This window comes from Lygodium microphyllum, unplaced genomic scaffold (assembly GCF_053477565.2).
Source record: "Lygodium microphyllum isolate KBCC unplaced genomic scaffold, Lygodium_microphyllum_v1.1.10 scaffold_147, whole genome shotgun sequence".
Lineage (NCBI taxonomy): Eukaryota > Viridiplantae > Streptophyta > Polypodiopsida > Schizaeales > Lygodiaceae > Lygodium > Lygodium microphyllum.
Window position 1 is genome coordinate 14,832 of NW_028229630.1, and position 16,479 is coordinate 31,310.

The 16,479-nt window shown below is 39.8% G+C and overlaps 1 protein-coding gene across 2 annotated transcripts; it reads right to left on the reverse strand.

Annotated features, from left to right (window-relative positions):
- Positions 1 to 3,717: 3,717 nt before the first annotated feature.
- LOC148008414 (subtilisin-like protease SBT2.5) lies at positions 3,718 to 9,900 on the reverse strand. 2 transcript variants are annotated; one of them, XM_087674245.1, is made up of 10 exons: positions 9,106 to 9,900; positions 8,794 to 8,938; positions 8,108 to 8,502; positions 7,859 to 7,954; positions 7,427 to 7,499; positions 6,823 to 7,108; positions 6,079 to 6,407; positions 5,714 to 5,981; positions 5,286 to 5,567; positions 3,718 to 5,097 (listed from the first exon to the last, which is right to left on the reverse strand). In XM_087674245.1, the coding sequence occupies exons 1-10, from the start codon at positions 9,162 to 9,164 to the stop codon at positions 4,685 to 4,687; spliced, it is 2,346 nt and encodes a 781-aa protein (XP_087530371.1). In that variant the 5' UTR covers positions 9,165 to 9,900; the 3' UTR covers positions 3,718 to 4,684. The 2 variants fall into 2 exon arrangements, with proteins under 2 accessions (XP_087530371.1, XP_087530370.1); XM_087674244.1 differs by having other exon boundaries at positions 3,719 to 5,097; positions 9,191 to 9,899.
- Between the last annotated feature and the right edge of the window lie 6,579 nt (positions 9,901 to 16,479).

A 16,479-nucleotide genomic window follows, 5' to 3' on the forward strand; every position in this document is an offset into this window, starting at 1 on the left:
CAAGAAAAAAGAGGGGGAGAAAGAGGAAAGGAACAAAAGATGAAGGAGAGGGAAATTTTAATGAAGAAAGAAATGATATATTAATGTCTCCATGAGGCCAAAATGACCTATGTTACAACTATTTATAAAATTATAGGAGTGTTTGGAAATAAATAATACACTAAAAGAACTCTAAATTTAAATGTTAACCATAGAAATTCCTAGTTGGTAGTGTCATAAATGAGGGAGTGAACCCAAAAGGGATGTGAAGGTATGTAACAATTGAAGAAATCTATTATCAAGTGCTATTGCGTGTCCTTAATCTCTTCCCATGTAGAGAAGAACTTGGGTGGCTTGGATGTGGCTTGAGCAATGATCTATTGTATCCTCTTTTATATGTGTCATCGATGTATCTATCTAGCTATCTAGATCAACCAAATTGAAAAGCTTGATTAATTAGTGTCCCTCAAGTAGATGTAAATTGAGGATGTATAAAAGATTCCTCTTGGATGTAGATTGAGACCAATTGAAGGTTGTGTGGGGTGCTCCTTGTAAAGAATTTGTGAGCTATCTATGGATGGGCCCTCGACAAGGTTGATGCTCTACATTTGAGGACGGACTCTCATTTCTCATATCTCCAAGAGGAAAAGTTCAAGGCGTCTTTGATCATTGTCATTTATGACTCTCGATAAGTGCCCAAATCCATCTATAAATAGACAATGGAAGCACCCTCAAATCTCATCATATGCCAACCAATGGCAAATGTGATGCTCCTTTGTCTTTAGCCCTCACTAGCAAATCCAGCATATGTGTTCCTCTGGAACTATGGATGTATATCTACTATTGTCAATCTCTAGCTATTGTGAAGAGTAAGTATCTATCCCTAACACATCCAATCCCATGTGATAGGTAAGTATCCATGTATCTCAAGCATACTGGTACCAAGCACTCCTCTTGGTCTCCAACTAAATAAGATATTGTTTGATAATCCTACCAATCTCCAAATGATTTAGTGCGGGAGAGGTGCATCAAGTATTGAAAGGGTGTTAGTCTATCCATGCTAAAACCATGTAACTCTCCAAGCTAATGTGCATAGTGTTTCCTTGGTGCTATCTTCCCATAGAACTCCTTGCTTTTTTCCTCCATCATGACATGAGCTTGTAGCCCAACCACTTGAACATGCAATGTATGTACCTTCCTGCACTATTCTTCTTTCTAAGTATTGTTGATGATGGTAGTGGTGGCAGGAGTAGAGTTCACTTACTATTTCCCCTTATTCACCGCATGTATCCATTGTTTGGCTTCATCAACCTTTTTTTGTGCCCTCTTGAGGCTCAAATCTAAAAAAGATAAATATAGTTTCTCAATGGCCAAAGAAAGTGAGAGAAGCTCAAATATGGTGGATAGAAGAAAAATGCAATGTAGGAAATGCAAGGATAGAAGGTGGTAATGAAAACATTGTATGAGCTAAGAGGACAATGGCAACTTACAGGGTTAACAAGTAGGAATATGTGAATAGAGGACAAAAGAACTAGAGTGAGAAATGTAAGAGAAAATGTTTAGACAGAGTGGGGAACTAGAGTGAGAAATGTAAGAGGAAATGTTTAGACAGAGTGGGGGCATTCAAAAGGGGATATTTATTTATGTATTTATTTATGCTACATGGGATCCACATACTACTAATTAATCCTAGAATAGCTAGTACTTCCTTAGACATCATCTTAGACCTAGTACAAAGAGGAGTTTTGAGTAACTAGACTAGCATAGCATTAGTACTAGGCTAGCTTCAACCCCTACTTCATGGCTTTGTACTAGAATCTTCTAAAGAAAAAAGATCAAAATCCGTTTAATCATAAAGTAGCTAAACAAGGTTGGGTGATAATCCCTATAGCTTTGTGGAACAATTCAAGAAAGTATGTGAAGCTAACATCATAGCATTTGTAGACAAGTGGACTCGAACTTTTGGCCTTTGTCTTGGCAAGAAAGGAAAATTTTGGGTAATAAGCTTAAATTCCATTGAGAAAGCATACTTTGATATACTCAAATAACTCTTTGACAAGAGATAATCTAAGGTATGCTACAAGGACCACCTTGTAGTCTGACTCATGAATTCAAAGCAAAAGGAAAGAACTATCAATTTTTTAGAATATATATCTAAGATTTGAAGTTGGTTTTCAAGACATACAAACTAATGGATAACCTTTAAAGAAGGCTACCTCAAGGTCTTTCATCAATGACATCTAAGATGAGAAACTCTATGAGTCCATAGTGGTAATTCTAGTTTAGAAAATAACAACTAAAACAAAGTCTTCGATAAGTCATATGTTTTAATCACTTGCATAAAGGGAAAAATAGTTTAGACAACTTAAATAGATAAAGTCATATGTGTTAATGAGTTTCAAAAAGCAAGAAATAGGGATAAGCAAGGTACAATTTTCATTAGCTCAATCCAAAGTGATAAAGGACTCCAGAAACCCTTAGAAACAACAAAGCTAGGAGTTGATGAGACTAGTAAAGAATCACAAGCCTAAAGCCTCTTCATGCAAATTTCCAAGCCTCTTCATGCAAATTTCCAATATATACATCATGGGGGCAATCACTTGTTGCTTGAATGCCCTAAGCTTAGGTGAACAAGGATATGTTCTAATTAGAATAAATATAAAGATGATATTGCAGCTTATTGAGTCCCAAGACACGTATCCTACCAAGCTAACCAATACATTGTCATTAGACCTATAATCTTAGTTGCATTCTTTGAAATTCAAGGTTCGATTGATTTGAGAATAATACATTTAATTCCCTAGGAGGGGGAAGCGTACTCAAATGATTTGGTGGCACTTAGGTCAATCCAACCAAAATGCACTATTTGATATGAGTTTTATGAACAACATTTCCATGAATAGATAGTTCTACAAATAGTATGCGAATGAATATGTGTTTGTATGAATATTTTTGCTTCATAGTCAAGATTTCAAATGATTCAACATTTTGCTAAGCTTTGTTGCTCCTAAGCAAGAAGAATAATTTAAGCACAAAAATAATTAAGCATAGACAATTAATTACCTTGCTTAAAAATAAATGTTACAATAACATCTAGGTTTAAGTTTTGATTTTACTTTGACATGTCAATCTTCCCTATGACTAGACGTAAGATTAGGAAAACCAAATGATTCACTTGATCTTAGTGAGGTTAAATCCAACAATAGGAACATGATATAAGATATAAAAGTAGACCACACGATATGGGAGCCATGATAAGATGTATAGAAGTAGAGGGCAACAAGGGGTGGGGGGCAAGCCTATATAACTAGTGTGTCCAGGGAGAAAAAAGAAGTTCCCTTCCCATGGCTTGCTTCCAATCTTTTGCAATTATGATAGTGATTAATCTCTAGTCTAAAGAGCCCCTTTTGTTAGCATTGCCCTTTGGACATATGCTTATACAGAGGTTCGAGGATAAGGTGGTGCAACTTCCAAAAAAATTTACCCACTGTTAACTTCAATTAAGTGGTCCACTTAGCCTTGAAGTGTGGGGATATCTTGCTTTTTGAGAAAGAAACCTTTAGTTTAGAAAATTCAAGAAAAAGGGTGCTCTTTCTCTCTCTCTCTCTCTCTCTCTCTCTCTCTCTCTCTCTCAAAAGGAGCAATGCTCTTGTGCACAATAGTGCACCCTTATTTCCTTGATGTAAGAAAGAGAGGATGGTTGATTGTCAAACTCACGAGTTCCTTTGGTGGAACGTTATGGTATGCACACATAGAAATTGTTTGCAAAAGGGTTGGCAGACTAGATGGCTAGTTAATAAGTGGCAGTCTTATGCTATCATAGCCTATTTTGAACCAAACTTAGGTTGCCACTTGCTTACCAACTTCTTCAAGGGAGGTAATTTCAGGCATAAGCCTTGACCCTATGCCTCAAGAATGTATCCATACCCTGTTTTTTGAGAACACTTGAACTGTGAAAGATGTCTCTAAGGATTTACCCAAGGTTTGAAGTCATACACCTATGTACATACCCATCTTAGAAGATAATTTTCATGTCCTCGATCTCCTTGACTGCTCTCACTTATGTAGGTCAGTTTAGTATCCTGAGTTACATATATTCTTCAGGTATTATATCGACATAAGACCGCTTTCCAAATCAAGCACTCGATGGTTTGTAGCACATTTGGGTCCTTCACAGGTTGAAGTATACCTATTACATGAGAGATATTTGAACTTCTTGGGCATCACTTATCTATGGCCACAGCAAGCAAGAATCCTGCTTTTTACGTCTCCATTTTATACATACATCTGTACCTTGAGCTGTAATGGATGAGCTGACAGAGGACTTGCAACAAGATCCGAAAGGACTTCAGTTTTCCATTTCCATGTTCAGTCAATCACTCATAAATCTGGAGAGAACACTCAGGAAGAGGGCATGAAAATGAGTATGAGTTAAGAACACTAAGAAGAGGGCATGAAATAAATGTGAGTTCATGTATTGGGTTCTAGCATTATTGAAGCTACACTACAAATAATCTTGCATGTGTTGTACAGGACTGTTGCATTGAGGCTAACTAGCTTAATTGATGTCAGATTCTTCTCTCTTTAGAGCAAAAGAATAGAATATTCCTGCTGTACAATGCACTAGCAAAGATGATAAGCAGGCACTTTGAATGGATGTGAAGTTCTTCTTTCTGTTGGTATGAGTATTTGATGCTTTTGTGTCTTAGCTGTTCCCTGTCCTTATGGTCACTGGAATCCTCACCTGGTGCCCCTGATCACCCCTCAGAAACAGAGCACCGAATGCGTATTCACCGTTCAGAGAAGCAGCCACCCTTAAAGTCACAAAGAAAGTCATGGACCCCCCTGGTTGGACTGTGAATGATTGGGGATCCACTTCCATGGACACACCTGTCGGTGCTACATACGAGGCTGTATACATCTCTGTACTCGTCCCCACACTCTTTACTGTTCGAGCGACAGTTCTCGTATTTATCAGATTTGCTATTGTGATGGATGGAGTGTTCAAATCTGCAGGCAATCCAACATTGGAGCCACAACTTGCACCAGTGGCATTCAGGACCTGCACTTGATCCACCATGGACACAGAGCAAAGGAATTTTATGTAATCTTGATATCCTGAAAGAAACATATTTCAAGCATCAGTATCATTGACAGCTTTGCTCCATGTGTACATGTGAGAGGCATCTCAAGTTCAGATCACAACTTAGAGTGGCCGAGCACCAAATTGAATGTAGTGTATTTGCACAACATCAAGCATAAGGAGATGGCTGGCTCTCTCTCATCCACCCATTGCTGTATCTTACCTGCGTCAAAAATCAGGCCTGGATCAGTAGCACCAGTTGCATTTATGGCTCCACTTCCAATGTCAAATGGAGTGGCAGTATCCAGCACGACTGCCCCATCAGCCGCAAAGTGCTGTGCGGAGAGTGGTGAACCTTTATTGTCAATGACTGATGCAGTAGTCATCATGGCTGATCCAATGGCTGCTGGGCTCCAACCAGGATGTTTTTGTTTTAGTAAGGCAGCAATTCCAGCAACATGTGGTGTAGCCATGCTTGTTCCTGACATCATTGCAAATGCTTGGCCTGGGTACATGATGACCACATCCATAGTCAGCCAGAAATTCATACCAGAAAGAATAACTTGCACTATCATTGAGTGGCATGGTCAGTGTCCTAATGCATCATAGCAAATGCGATGATTTGTGCAGCTTTATGAACAACTCACTCACCCTGAAAATTTGGTTCATCTATACCAACTGGAGTCCAAGCCCCCCATATCAAAGAGCCAGGAGCTAATATGTTAGGTTTGAGAACATCAGCATCTTTCAAGCTGAAATCTTTCACACCCGGTCCTCGAGAAGAATAAAGGGCCACCTGTGGAGCTGCTCCTTGAAAATCAGGGGTTAGTCCATCTCCAATCCTGGCTACAGCTCCAAAACCTGAAACTTGCCCATTCGGATCCCGCATGATTGATGTGTTGTAGTAGTTCAGAAGAGACTGAAAGAATAGCCAGGGAGCAGCAAGGTAGATATTACATTCTTTGAAAATCATTGGACCATGAAAATGAAACAAGACACGTTAGGAGATTATATACCAAGGAGTCTTGCACATTAGTTATGACTATTCCGGGAATCGGCATTGGGACTGGGTTAAACTTTGTCCCAGGCAACTCAGTTTTTGTGTACAGCACAAACCCTGCAGCACTGAGGTTTTGGGCTGTGTCTGAGACCTTTTTCAAAGTGGAGCCTCCATATATGAAGCTGAATGAGTATGTACACATCAAGATTTTCCCTTGAACCAAAGTGCGGTTGAATGCTCCAGGCTGCTGACAATTAGTGGGGTTGAATGTGACACTACTGCTGTTGCTTGCCAAAGCATCCTGAGCCAACACCAAACTGTAAAGCTGATCTCCAGGTGTTGCAGCTGCAAAAAGAACTTCTTAGAGATATAGACGAGAAGTTTAATTGTCTTGCTTTACATGCTATAGGCACTAGAATTCCCACCTATGAACTTGTATTCAAATCTGTCCCAGCCCATCGAGAGCATTGGAGTCAATAGTGGAACATGATGGACCGGCATCATAGGATGAAAATTAAGCATTACAAACAATATTGGAACATGATTGGACAAGCACGATAGGTTGCAAACTCAACTATGTTTGTATTGTAGCTTATAATGTTATCATACTAGACCCAACTTAACTGTGTTTATGATGTAGCTTATGATGTTCTCATACTAAACCTCATACATATCATGCGCCCCCCCCCCCCCCCAACTCCCGGGTGTTATCATGCACAACGGCAAAGAGCCCAGATGGAGTTCCATGATGTCCACTTACGAGAAAGGCCAGCCCCCATAACTGATGCTCCATTTCCCAGAAAAATCCAGTTTTGATAATGTCTGTCATCGAGGCCTGCTGCAACAGACATGATCCAGGGGCTGAAAGATGCCATTGTCTTTGGGTAAGGCCCACCATTTCCCGCCGCTTGCACCACGAAGACTCCTGCCTTCACAGCTGACAGAAGAGCGACATCAAATGCATTCAGGAATGTAGTATGGGTACTTGACGGAGGGCTGCTAGGTCCAACTGACAAGCTCAACACATCAACCCCATCTTTGGCTGCCTGTCAACTCATCAGCCACAACCAACACAAGAAATAAGGGCATCAAGCACTCCACTTTGAGATAACCACCTACGGCAAAACATCAGAAATGGAAAATATATACGAAATTATCAGAAAAAGAAAGGATGTCACATCAAGTCAGAGCAGATTATTCTCAACCAGTTTGGTAACTGACAAAGAACTAGCCATAGCCATGCTAATATGTGCATTTCGGTAGCTGACAAACTGGCCAGCCATGCTGATATGTGCATAAATGCTGGGAGGTTTCAATGTTCCTGGCAGGCCAACCAGGTTTAGTATCCTAAGTGCTTAGAATACCTGATCAATAGCTGCAACCACATCAGCTACAAAACCTCCAAACTGCCTGTAGAGGGCCTTGTATATTGAAAGCCTGCCAATTTCAGAGCCAAGGTGGTTAAATGATCTCTCTCTCTCTCTCTCTCTCTCTCTCCCTCTCTCTCTCTCTCTCTCTCTCTCTCTCTCTCTCTCTCTCTCGCGTGTTTGGGGGGTGGGGGGTGTGCACGCGCGTGTGTGAGAGAGAGAGAGGAGAATTGATAAATAAATATGACATCTTTCATCAGTGTTTTAAGTCATCTGTGGCCGTTCCTCAGGGCTACCCATGTTGTTTATCAATTTTCAATACAATAATTTTCACACAAAACAAAAGAAAGAGTGTCTGTGTGTAGATAGATAGAGAGAGAGAGAGAGAGAGAGAGAGAGAGACTCTGAATTTCAATCAGCCATTTGTACCTTGCTCTAGGAGCCATCCCACTTGCTTGCCCAAAGTAAAATCCATCATTCACAACAGAAACACCATGATTTCCAGCTGCTATTGATGCTGTATGACTACACCCGAAGCAATTAAAAAACATATCATTCGTCTGCCATAATAATGTAGCCAATTTCACAGTCCAGTAGCTTCTATCATTTCAAGGGCATTGAATCACACTCTAACTCATCCAATGGCTGCCCATTTTATTCGCAAAGCTATGACAGTACCTTCCATGTCCGTCTCCATCAAGTGGTGAGTCAAAATCATTTGAGGAGTTGAAGGCTCCAGCAGCTTGTGCAGCTCTTGAGAAATGCTGGGCTCCAATGATTTTCCCATTACAGAACAACCCAGTGACATCAGTCCTCGCTTCGCAGGTGCCTCGGAATTTCTCGATAGGAGGATAAGGGACAGAGCCATTAGCAGCAAAGCTGGGATGTGTTGGATCAATTCCAGTATCTATGATCCCAATCACCACGCCTTCACCTGCACCATCAGGCCCTCCTTCCATGGGCCAAAGCCCATTGGGCAGGCCCAAAAAGTCTGGTGTGTGTGTTGTCATCTTTTGAACCTTCCAATCCTCCTCCAGCCATTTTACACCTGGCAAACTTCTCAAGACATCTGCCTTTTGACATCATCATCAAGACAACCCAAATCATCACTAGTATTAAGGAATCATTACAAGAAAAGGATTACAAGACACAGAGTCATTTCGGATAAGTCTGGACTTATTATGGCGCGGAGGGGGAGGGGGAGGGGAAGGGGGAGGGGGGCGCGGGGCGGCGTTGGTGGAAATGTTGGAAAAAAGTAGCAACAGACAAAGCTTGTTTGATAATCAGGACCATGTTCTTTGTTCTGATAAATAGCAGTAGTTGAAATAAGGAACTTGGCCATGCTCAAAAATAGAATAAGGTACCTGCTCAGCAGAAGCATGTACAGCAAATCCATTGAGAAGATGAGTGTAGCTATACAACTTTTTGTACGAATCCGGTTGCAATGCGTTGCTCAAGAGTTCATCGTGCTGAGCTTCAAGTACCGTAGAGTAAGATGCAGCTGCAGCACTGTACGTAGCGACAGAAATCAACCAAGCATGACTGATAAGAGACAAAACGTATCACACGTGCACTTGTAGAACCTTTTACTGGTAGAACGTTTAGCCCAGATTAAAATTCTGTTTGAACCTCAGAGACGTTAAACCCTTCTTGGTAGAACATGCAGCAAAGATTACCTCAGAAACCTTAACCGGTTGAACCACACACACAGATAGAAACACAGAGCTCTTAACATAACCGCATTGCAAAGAAATAGTGCACCTTAGACTGCCAGCCCTGCCAGAAGACCAAGATTGAGTCTCAACGTGCTTCTCCAGCACAGGCTTGCCATCAACTCTGACAATGTACACTTCGGCTCGGCCAGATGCAAAATGTAAGTTTATGAGCACAAGGAAAAGAATTCTGGCGTAACAGGCTACCTCTCTGTTTCCCATGAGAAGCATATGAAATGCCTTGTATTGAAAGCAGTTATGGACCTCTTGAACGAGAGATTTCAGGACCTCAGGGCAGGACCAAGGTCTCTTCTTTCAGCAAGACTCTTCTTTGCATTCATGGACCATTTTTGCTTCTCTGGTTCACTGTTAAGTGGGTTCTTAATGCTTCCGAGAGTGAACTCAAGGTGTGTTTGTAGGGACGGGAACAATGGCTGTTGTGTTGGAGTGGGTTTGTAATGCTGCTGCTGAGAGTGAACTCAAGTGTGTGTTTGTTGAGGCTGGGGAATGTATATGACTGTTGAAGCTCTCTAAGTAGAGGTTCATGGAATGAGGTTGCTCTGCCTTTTTAGTGTGTTACAGATTGAGCTGTGAATGGTGAACTTGTTTCTAATCACTTCTCTGCCGAGAGGTCAAGAAGAGAAAGGGAATGAGAGGGTGGAACAATGAAAGAAAGGTGAAAGATGATGATGTGACAGAAACACAGAGAGAGAGACAGAGAGAAAAGTAAGTTTGGAGAGAGCCAATGTGCAGGAAAGACAAGAAAGAAAGTGAATCATGAACAGGACAGCACACCACTGTTGGGTCTGTGGCCAAAAGCTTAATGGAGCCGTTGAGGATGATTAATCCTGTCCCTTAACGAACTCTTAAGTGTGATCATTCCATATTTGTCTCACTCGTAAATAACTGCCAATTGGACCAGTTTTTATCCCCAAAAGGGAAGGGGCCCGGGCCGGGGGGACCATTTTTATCCTACACTTCAAGGGCCTGATAGGCTATAGACCATGCACATGACCCAACTATGGTCATGTGACAGGCTACCGTGGTAAGTTTCTGCGTGACGTGGTGTCAAAAATTCTAGAGGATCTTGACTAACCAGGTTCTCCCCGATTATTGCATGGAGAGTCTCTGTTAACATGACTCTATGCTAGTTTCACCATGCTTGTTAATAGGTGTCAGAAGTTCATGCACATGATGGAATAAAAGCAGGAAACCGCAGTAATGGACATTAAGGTGGTCTAATTGTGGTCTTGTGCACTACATACCACAACTAGTTTAGCTGCAAAATAACAAGGTCTCATCGTTACAACCAACTGTGGTTGGTCATGTGCAGGAGATATGAAGGGTGCTAGCATTGTGTTGGCTTCAATCATAGGGATTAACTCATCGTCATTTGCCTCACCTAGATGGGGGGATCTTGGCATCCTAAAATCTATCACATTTGAAAAAAAGGGAAGAGGGACCACGTGTGTCCCACACTTAAATAGCAGCCAATTGCCCCTTTTTCCTCCCCAAAGGGCAGGGCCCTTCCGCATCACTATACAACACGGGCAAGAAATACCAAAAGTGATGGGATCAATGGCCAAGGACTTGGTTATGAATTTTGAAGGCATGTTTTTATCGTTCGCATGTTATAAAAGAGCAATCCATGCAAAAGTGGCAACCCTTGCATGATGTGATGCCTTGATATGGCACATGGGCTGAAAAAGGTTGTAAAATTGGTTTTTCACTTTAAAAAGCACTAAAGATTTCTATAAGAAGCAATAGCTTAGTGGATAGGTGATCAAAGTGCAAACAAGGTGGTCGTGAGTTTGACACTTACGTGTGGTAAGGCAAGTTGATTGCCAAGGTCGCACAAGTCACCAAACAACACAAGTTACTGCTTTTGCATAATTTTCTAGATTGACTTTGAGTACACTTATCACTCTTCATCATCGATCCCACCACTCCCACTTGTGTCAGATAGTGAAGAGGAGGGCCCTAGTTGTGGCAACACACACATGGTAGTAAGGGGTAATAGAAACAAAAGGCCCTTCATACATGAATCGCTCATGCTACAATAAGGTAAAGGGGCCAATCTTATGGCACTTAAAAGGTAGTAAGGGGTGGGTTCACAAATGTTGGTCGCAAGAATGAGTTTTTCTTTCTTCCATCACCATCTTGGTCACAAATAATAGTGGGAGATGAGAAAAATATGACAACGATTAACTTTTTGGTTAAATATAAAGAACTTTTCGCGGTCCCATCGCCATCTTGTTCACAAAGGCAGCGGGAGATGAGTAAAAAGCGTGGCAACAACTAACTTTTTGGTTAAATACAAAGAACTTTTTGACGTTCCACCCTGCTTCCAGGGGGAGCAAGAAGAAACTTTCATCCACCTTCAAAAGTGGAATCCAAAGAATTGTTGCCATACTATTGCTATGTCAACTTACTCTCCTTTCCCAAAATTTCTTCCTTGTGTCTGATGTTCTTGGATGGATTTCCATTTTGAGGTCAAATAAAAAGTTTGAGCATATACAAATAGGGTTCTAGCCTCAAGCAATTTAAGCATGTGGGCATGTAGTGTGCGTGTGACTCCAAGCCCTAAATACATCCCTTACAACACTTTCAAATGTTTAGCTTACTTTTTCTCTAAGAACAAAGTTTAATTCCAACAAGTTATACTTTCAAAGAGTGTGGCTAACTGTTGACAATACCCTTGTGTAAAGCCCCTTGTTCCACCTGCTTACCATGACCATGTGGGCCCTTGCTTTCTTTGCACAACTAATACCACCAACAAACACATGCTCTCTTTTCTTCTCCACAAGAAAGCAACATTATTGTAGCTTCTAGCACTCTATATGTCCAAGCATAAGAAAGGTAGCAAGTCCTCTCTAAGTTGGAGGTAGCCTGCTCAATAGAGTATGAGTTGATTATGCACTTTCAACTTTTAAGCCAATAGTCAAGTTGTGCTCCTTCACATGGAGGGATTCTCCTCTATGTGTGATTGTACATGTGTGTGTGCGTGCGTGCGCGCGCGCGTGTGTGCGTGCATGCATGCGTTGTAAACTTGAATATGTTTGATTCTAAGTGAAGATAATTTAAAGCATTTTAACTATTAATGTCTTTTGGGAAATGCAAAATATTTGAAACACCAATTACTCCATATAAAATTTTGCTTCGATGTGAGAAGAGGAATGTTCTTGATGAAAAGAGGGATTGGCAAGTGGTCCTCCCAAGATTTTGATAGTCCAGGAGGCAAAGTGCAACAAGAATGTACAAGTGGTGGTACCATAAATAGCACAAATAGGGTTTAATGTATTTATCTTGCGTATGCTATCCTCTAACTATGCTAAATAGGGATGGCATAGAGTTTGAGTGGTTAAACCATAAACCAGGGAATTAGATATTTTAAAGACATTTGTAGCACGAGCATTCAATCACTTGTTTGGGCACTTTCAATTCATGTCTTTGTGGATACATCTTACATAGGCATCAAAATTCTAGTACCGAAAGAGAGAGTTAAGCATTGGTTCCGTCAGTTTATTATATAAGTAGGTCAAATCAATGAAGAGGGAAATTTTAGATACTAAGAGGGAGGCTTATGACCAATTAATGCTCTATGAATATTTTCCCATGTTTGCTAGGGAATGGAGTACCTTTCCACATGGATCATTAGCCTTTCTCATATATGCTAAAGAAACCGCTATTGAGAGGCCATTTTGGCAATATGAATATTAGGGCTACATTAATTAACTATCCAATAAGCAATTAGTCAACGGAAGAGCATGAAATTATTGATTTTTTGAGTCATGTAGACAACAAGGGACCTCCAAAAGGAATTTAGGGTAACCATGTCTAAGGGATCAAAGAAGGAGAACTATATTGAAAAGGAAGTTTTTTATTGTTATGGCTGAAGTGTTATATTCACACATCTAGATCAAATTCTTAAGTATGTGTGTTTGAATAGGAGCAACAATCTATACTTCAAAAAGTTGGTTTCAGAGCTTCTAATGGATATGGTTCAAGAGGTATGCAACAATCCCTAAGGTCTTGTTCAAAGTTCTTAAGGTCCGTTTATGCGTTTGGAGCTTATGGCCAAGTGGACACACAAGGAAACAAAATTAGAGTTTGGAGACCCCACAGATCTCCAAAATTACTACATTCTCAAGGAGAATCTCATGTATGTATATGAAGTTGTATGGAGTTGGGAATGTTTCTGTGTTAGCTAATGTTAGAGGTCAAGTAGTGAGGTAAGTGGGAGCATGGCAACAAATCTAAAACTAGAATTATATTAGGATGCTTGTTTGATTCAATTAATGCTAGTAGAATATTAGAGGTCAAGTTGTGAGATAAGTGGGAGTATCATAACAAATCTGGAACTAGAAATATATTGGGATGCTTGTTTGATTCAATTAATGCTAGTCTTATTAGTGAGCCACCAAACTATCTTAAAGCCTCAAAAGTGACTATAGAAAAATTTAGCAAGATTCAACTAATCAAATAGTTGGTCATTTATATTCAATGAACATGATACCAATATGAATCACATTTATTATGAAAGTGTGTTAAGCTAATAGTGCCTGCAAGAAGGGCACATGGTTAGTATAAAGAAGAAGACTAAGGAGTGTATTATGTTGATTCAAAGAGGAGCAAGTAGCTACTACAAAGAAGAAGCATGATAAATTCATTATGTTGATTTAACTAGCAACTCTTTTGAGTGGGGTGACAAAGTTTGAGGCTTTTCAAGATCTTGTGGTAGTGAAGAAATCCATTATTAATGTGTTTGTGGCATGAGCATCACTTGTTAAGCAACAAAGCTAGAATTTGGCATTGTAGAAACCTTTGTTGCATCTTAAGTATAATTTTGGCTTTTAGTGGATCTTGGCTTTCTTATCTCGTGATTCAATTGGAAGGGATGTAAAACATTGTGTATCAATTGGATTTGCTGAGCTTTTGGATATGGATTTATGTGAGAGGTTTTTCACACAAGAGAGTGGCACTTCTTGATAGGAATTATGCTTTCTAGAAAAAATGTGTTTATTTAAGGGTCTTTAAAGCACAAGTTCCACAAATGAGTATGTTGACTCGTTCCTGCTTTGGAAAAAGAGTTAGTAGGTGAGAAGACCATGGTATGGAATTATATGTGAATCTGAATGTAGCAAAGTATTTTGTGTTTGAACTTATTGCCAAGGTTTCTATATCCATCTATTGATGGGCCTCATAGGAGCTCAACCCAATGTTGGGATTAGACTAAACTCTTATACTTTCAAAATATTTTACTCTCTCTAGCTTAAGATACCTCTCACATAGCTAGCCTATTCTCAATGCTCTGAACTGACCATGCTCTCTTTGCTCAGACCCTTGAATGTTAAAAATCAAAGGAAGATTCAAGAATAAGTGTAGTAGGCTCACCATACTCTGCCTCTCTTAGTCTAGTGAGAAGCTTCCATGACCTCACAATTTGTGAGATACTCTCTTTATATTGTTCAAAATGCCTATTTAATTTGATCTACCTTCCATGTGCCAAGATATGACATATTTGGAAGAAATGGGACAAAATGAATAATAATGGAAGCAAGAGTAGAGAAGGGAAGCTTCTCTTACACACACAAACACAAAAACACACACACACACACACACACACACTCTCTCTCTCTCTCTCTCTCTCTCTCTCTCTCTCTCTCTCTCTCTCTCTCTCTCTCTCTCTCTCTCTCTCTCTCTCTCTCTCTCTCTCTCTCTCTCTCTCTCTCTCTCTCTCTCTCTCTCTCTCTCTCTCTCTCTCTCTCTCTCTCTCTCTCTCTCTCTCTCTCAAAAGCAAGGCTATGGCTGCCTCAACCTCTCCAAGTGGGTATGTGCATGGGAGGGAGGAGTGTGGTCCTTCTCTTTCTCTATCTCACTCACTCTCACTTTTATTCTCTTACTCTCTCACCCTCTCAAGCTTTAGCTATTGTGAAAGCAAGAAGGATGATGGAGTAAGAGCTCTCAAGTTTAGACAAACAAGGTGGGCTCTTTATTCAACTTTACACATTATATACATGGGGTTTTTTTGGCTAGGCACCCTCAATCATTTTGCCCCTCTCTTATCCACTAGCCAATCTTCAAACTAGGCAGTTCTTGCTTAGTCATGGGATATTAAAACATTTGCACATGATTCTTATATTTTCCCTACAATATATTTTAATGCATAAAGGCTTGCTAGACATTTTAGTTCCCACCCACATGTTTCTAGAATTTGCACAGGTAAGCCTAATGCTCAACCTTTACAATAAGCATTTCTCCATGTGCTATAGGGATATTGAAGACTAACTCTAAAATGTTGTAGTTCACTCATGTGATTGCAATATGAAGAAATATAAATAGATATTGGGCCCTTAAACATCTCTAAAAATGAATTTACTATGTTTTTGGCACCCTTCTAGGTCTCTTCTTACTTTTCCAATTACTAACCGTCACTTACTAATTTTAGTGATTACTATTTCTGGTAGCTACTACTTATGGTAACTTGTGAAAATGGTGCTTTTTATAACTCCTAGTACCCTTGGAAACTTCCTTATCATCTTTGGAATTCAATATTTTGAAGTTATTACTTTTCATAGCTAATATGTGTAGCAAATCACTAAAATTGGTTAACATTTGCTATTTGGAACTGTCTGTGTGTATGCATGCATGTGCACATGTGCATATGAATATAGATATATATAAGTACATCCATCCTTAACGCTTTTGGGCTTTAACAATTTTTAATTTTTGTAGTTATTACTCTTTGTAGCTAGTATGTGTAGCAATCACTAAAACTGGTTAACATCTGCTATTTGGAACTATATGTATGTGTGCATGTGCATGCATGGGTGCATATGTATACATATATAAATGCATCCATAAAATGGCCACACATCCATTGATTTTAGTGGTATTTGAAACATATGCTACCAAAAGAGCCTTATAACACAAAAAAGGTTCTATTTAGATCATTTCATTATTCTTCTCATATTTAGCTATATTAATATTTTCATCATACTAGCTTGCAAAAAAAAGCCCTCCATAGGCATGGCTAGTTATGACCTTTCATGATTATTGTCCTTAACCATTTAGTATTAATCATGCCCCTTAACACATTCGAAAGGTTTCTAAGAGCATAAGAATGCGACTAAGATTGAGTAGCGTTGGAAATCAAACTCAAAAATGTTTGATCCACCTTGATGAGGGTTTGATACTTATGATAATGCTAATGCATGTGATGATCGTTGCTAATGTGTACCAATGATTTTCTATCACGATTTTTAGTTGTCTATACAACTACTTTCTAGCTTAAATAATAGTTATACCACTAGCCTATCTACTTTCATTGACATTGAA

What these genes read in the sequence shown, in the direction of transcription:
- LOC148008414 (XM_087674244.1), bottom strand. Translation starts at nt 9,372, where the DNA reads ATGCTTCTCATGGGAAACAGAGAGGTAGCCTGTTACGCCAGAATTCTT. An exon ending in GATGGAGACGGACATGGAAG is followed by an intron (nt 7,955 to 8,107) that starts GTACTGTCATAG and finishes CTTCGGGTGTAG; the next exon opens with TCATACAGCATCAATAGCAG. An exon ending in GGGATGGCTCCTAGAGCAAG is followed by an intron (nt 7,500 to 7,858) that starts GTACAAATGGCT and finishes TGAAATTGGCAG; the next exon opens with GCTTTCAATATACAAGGCCC.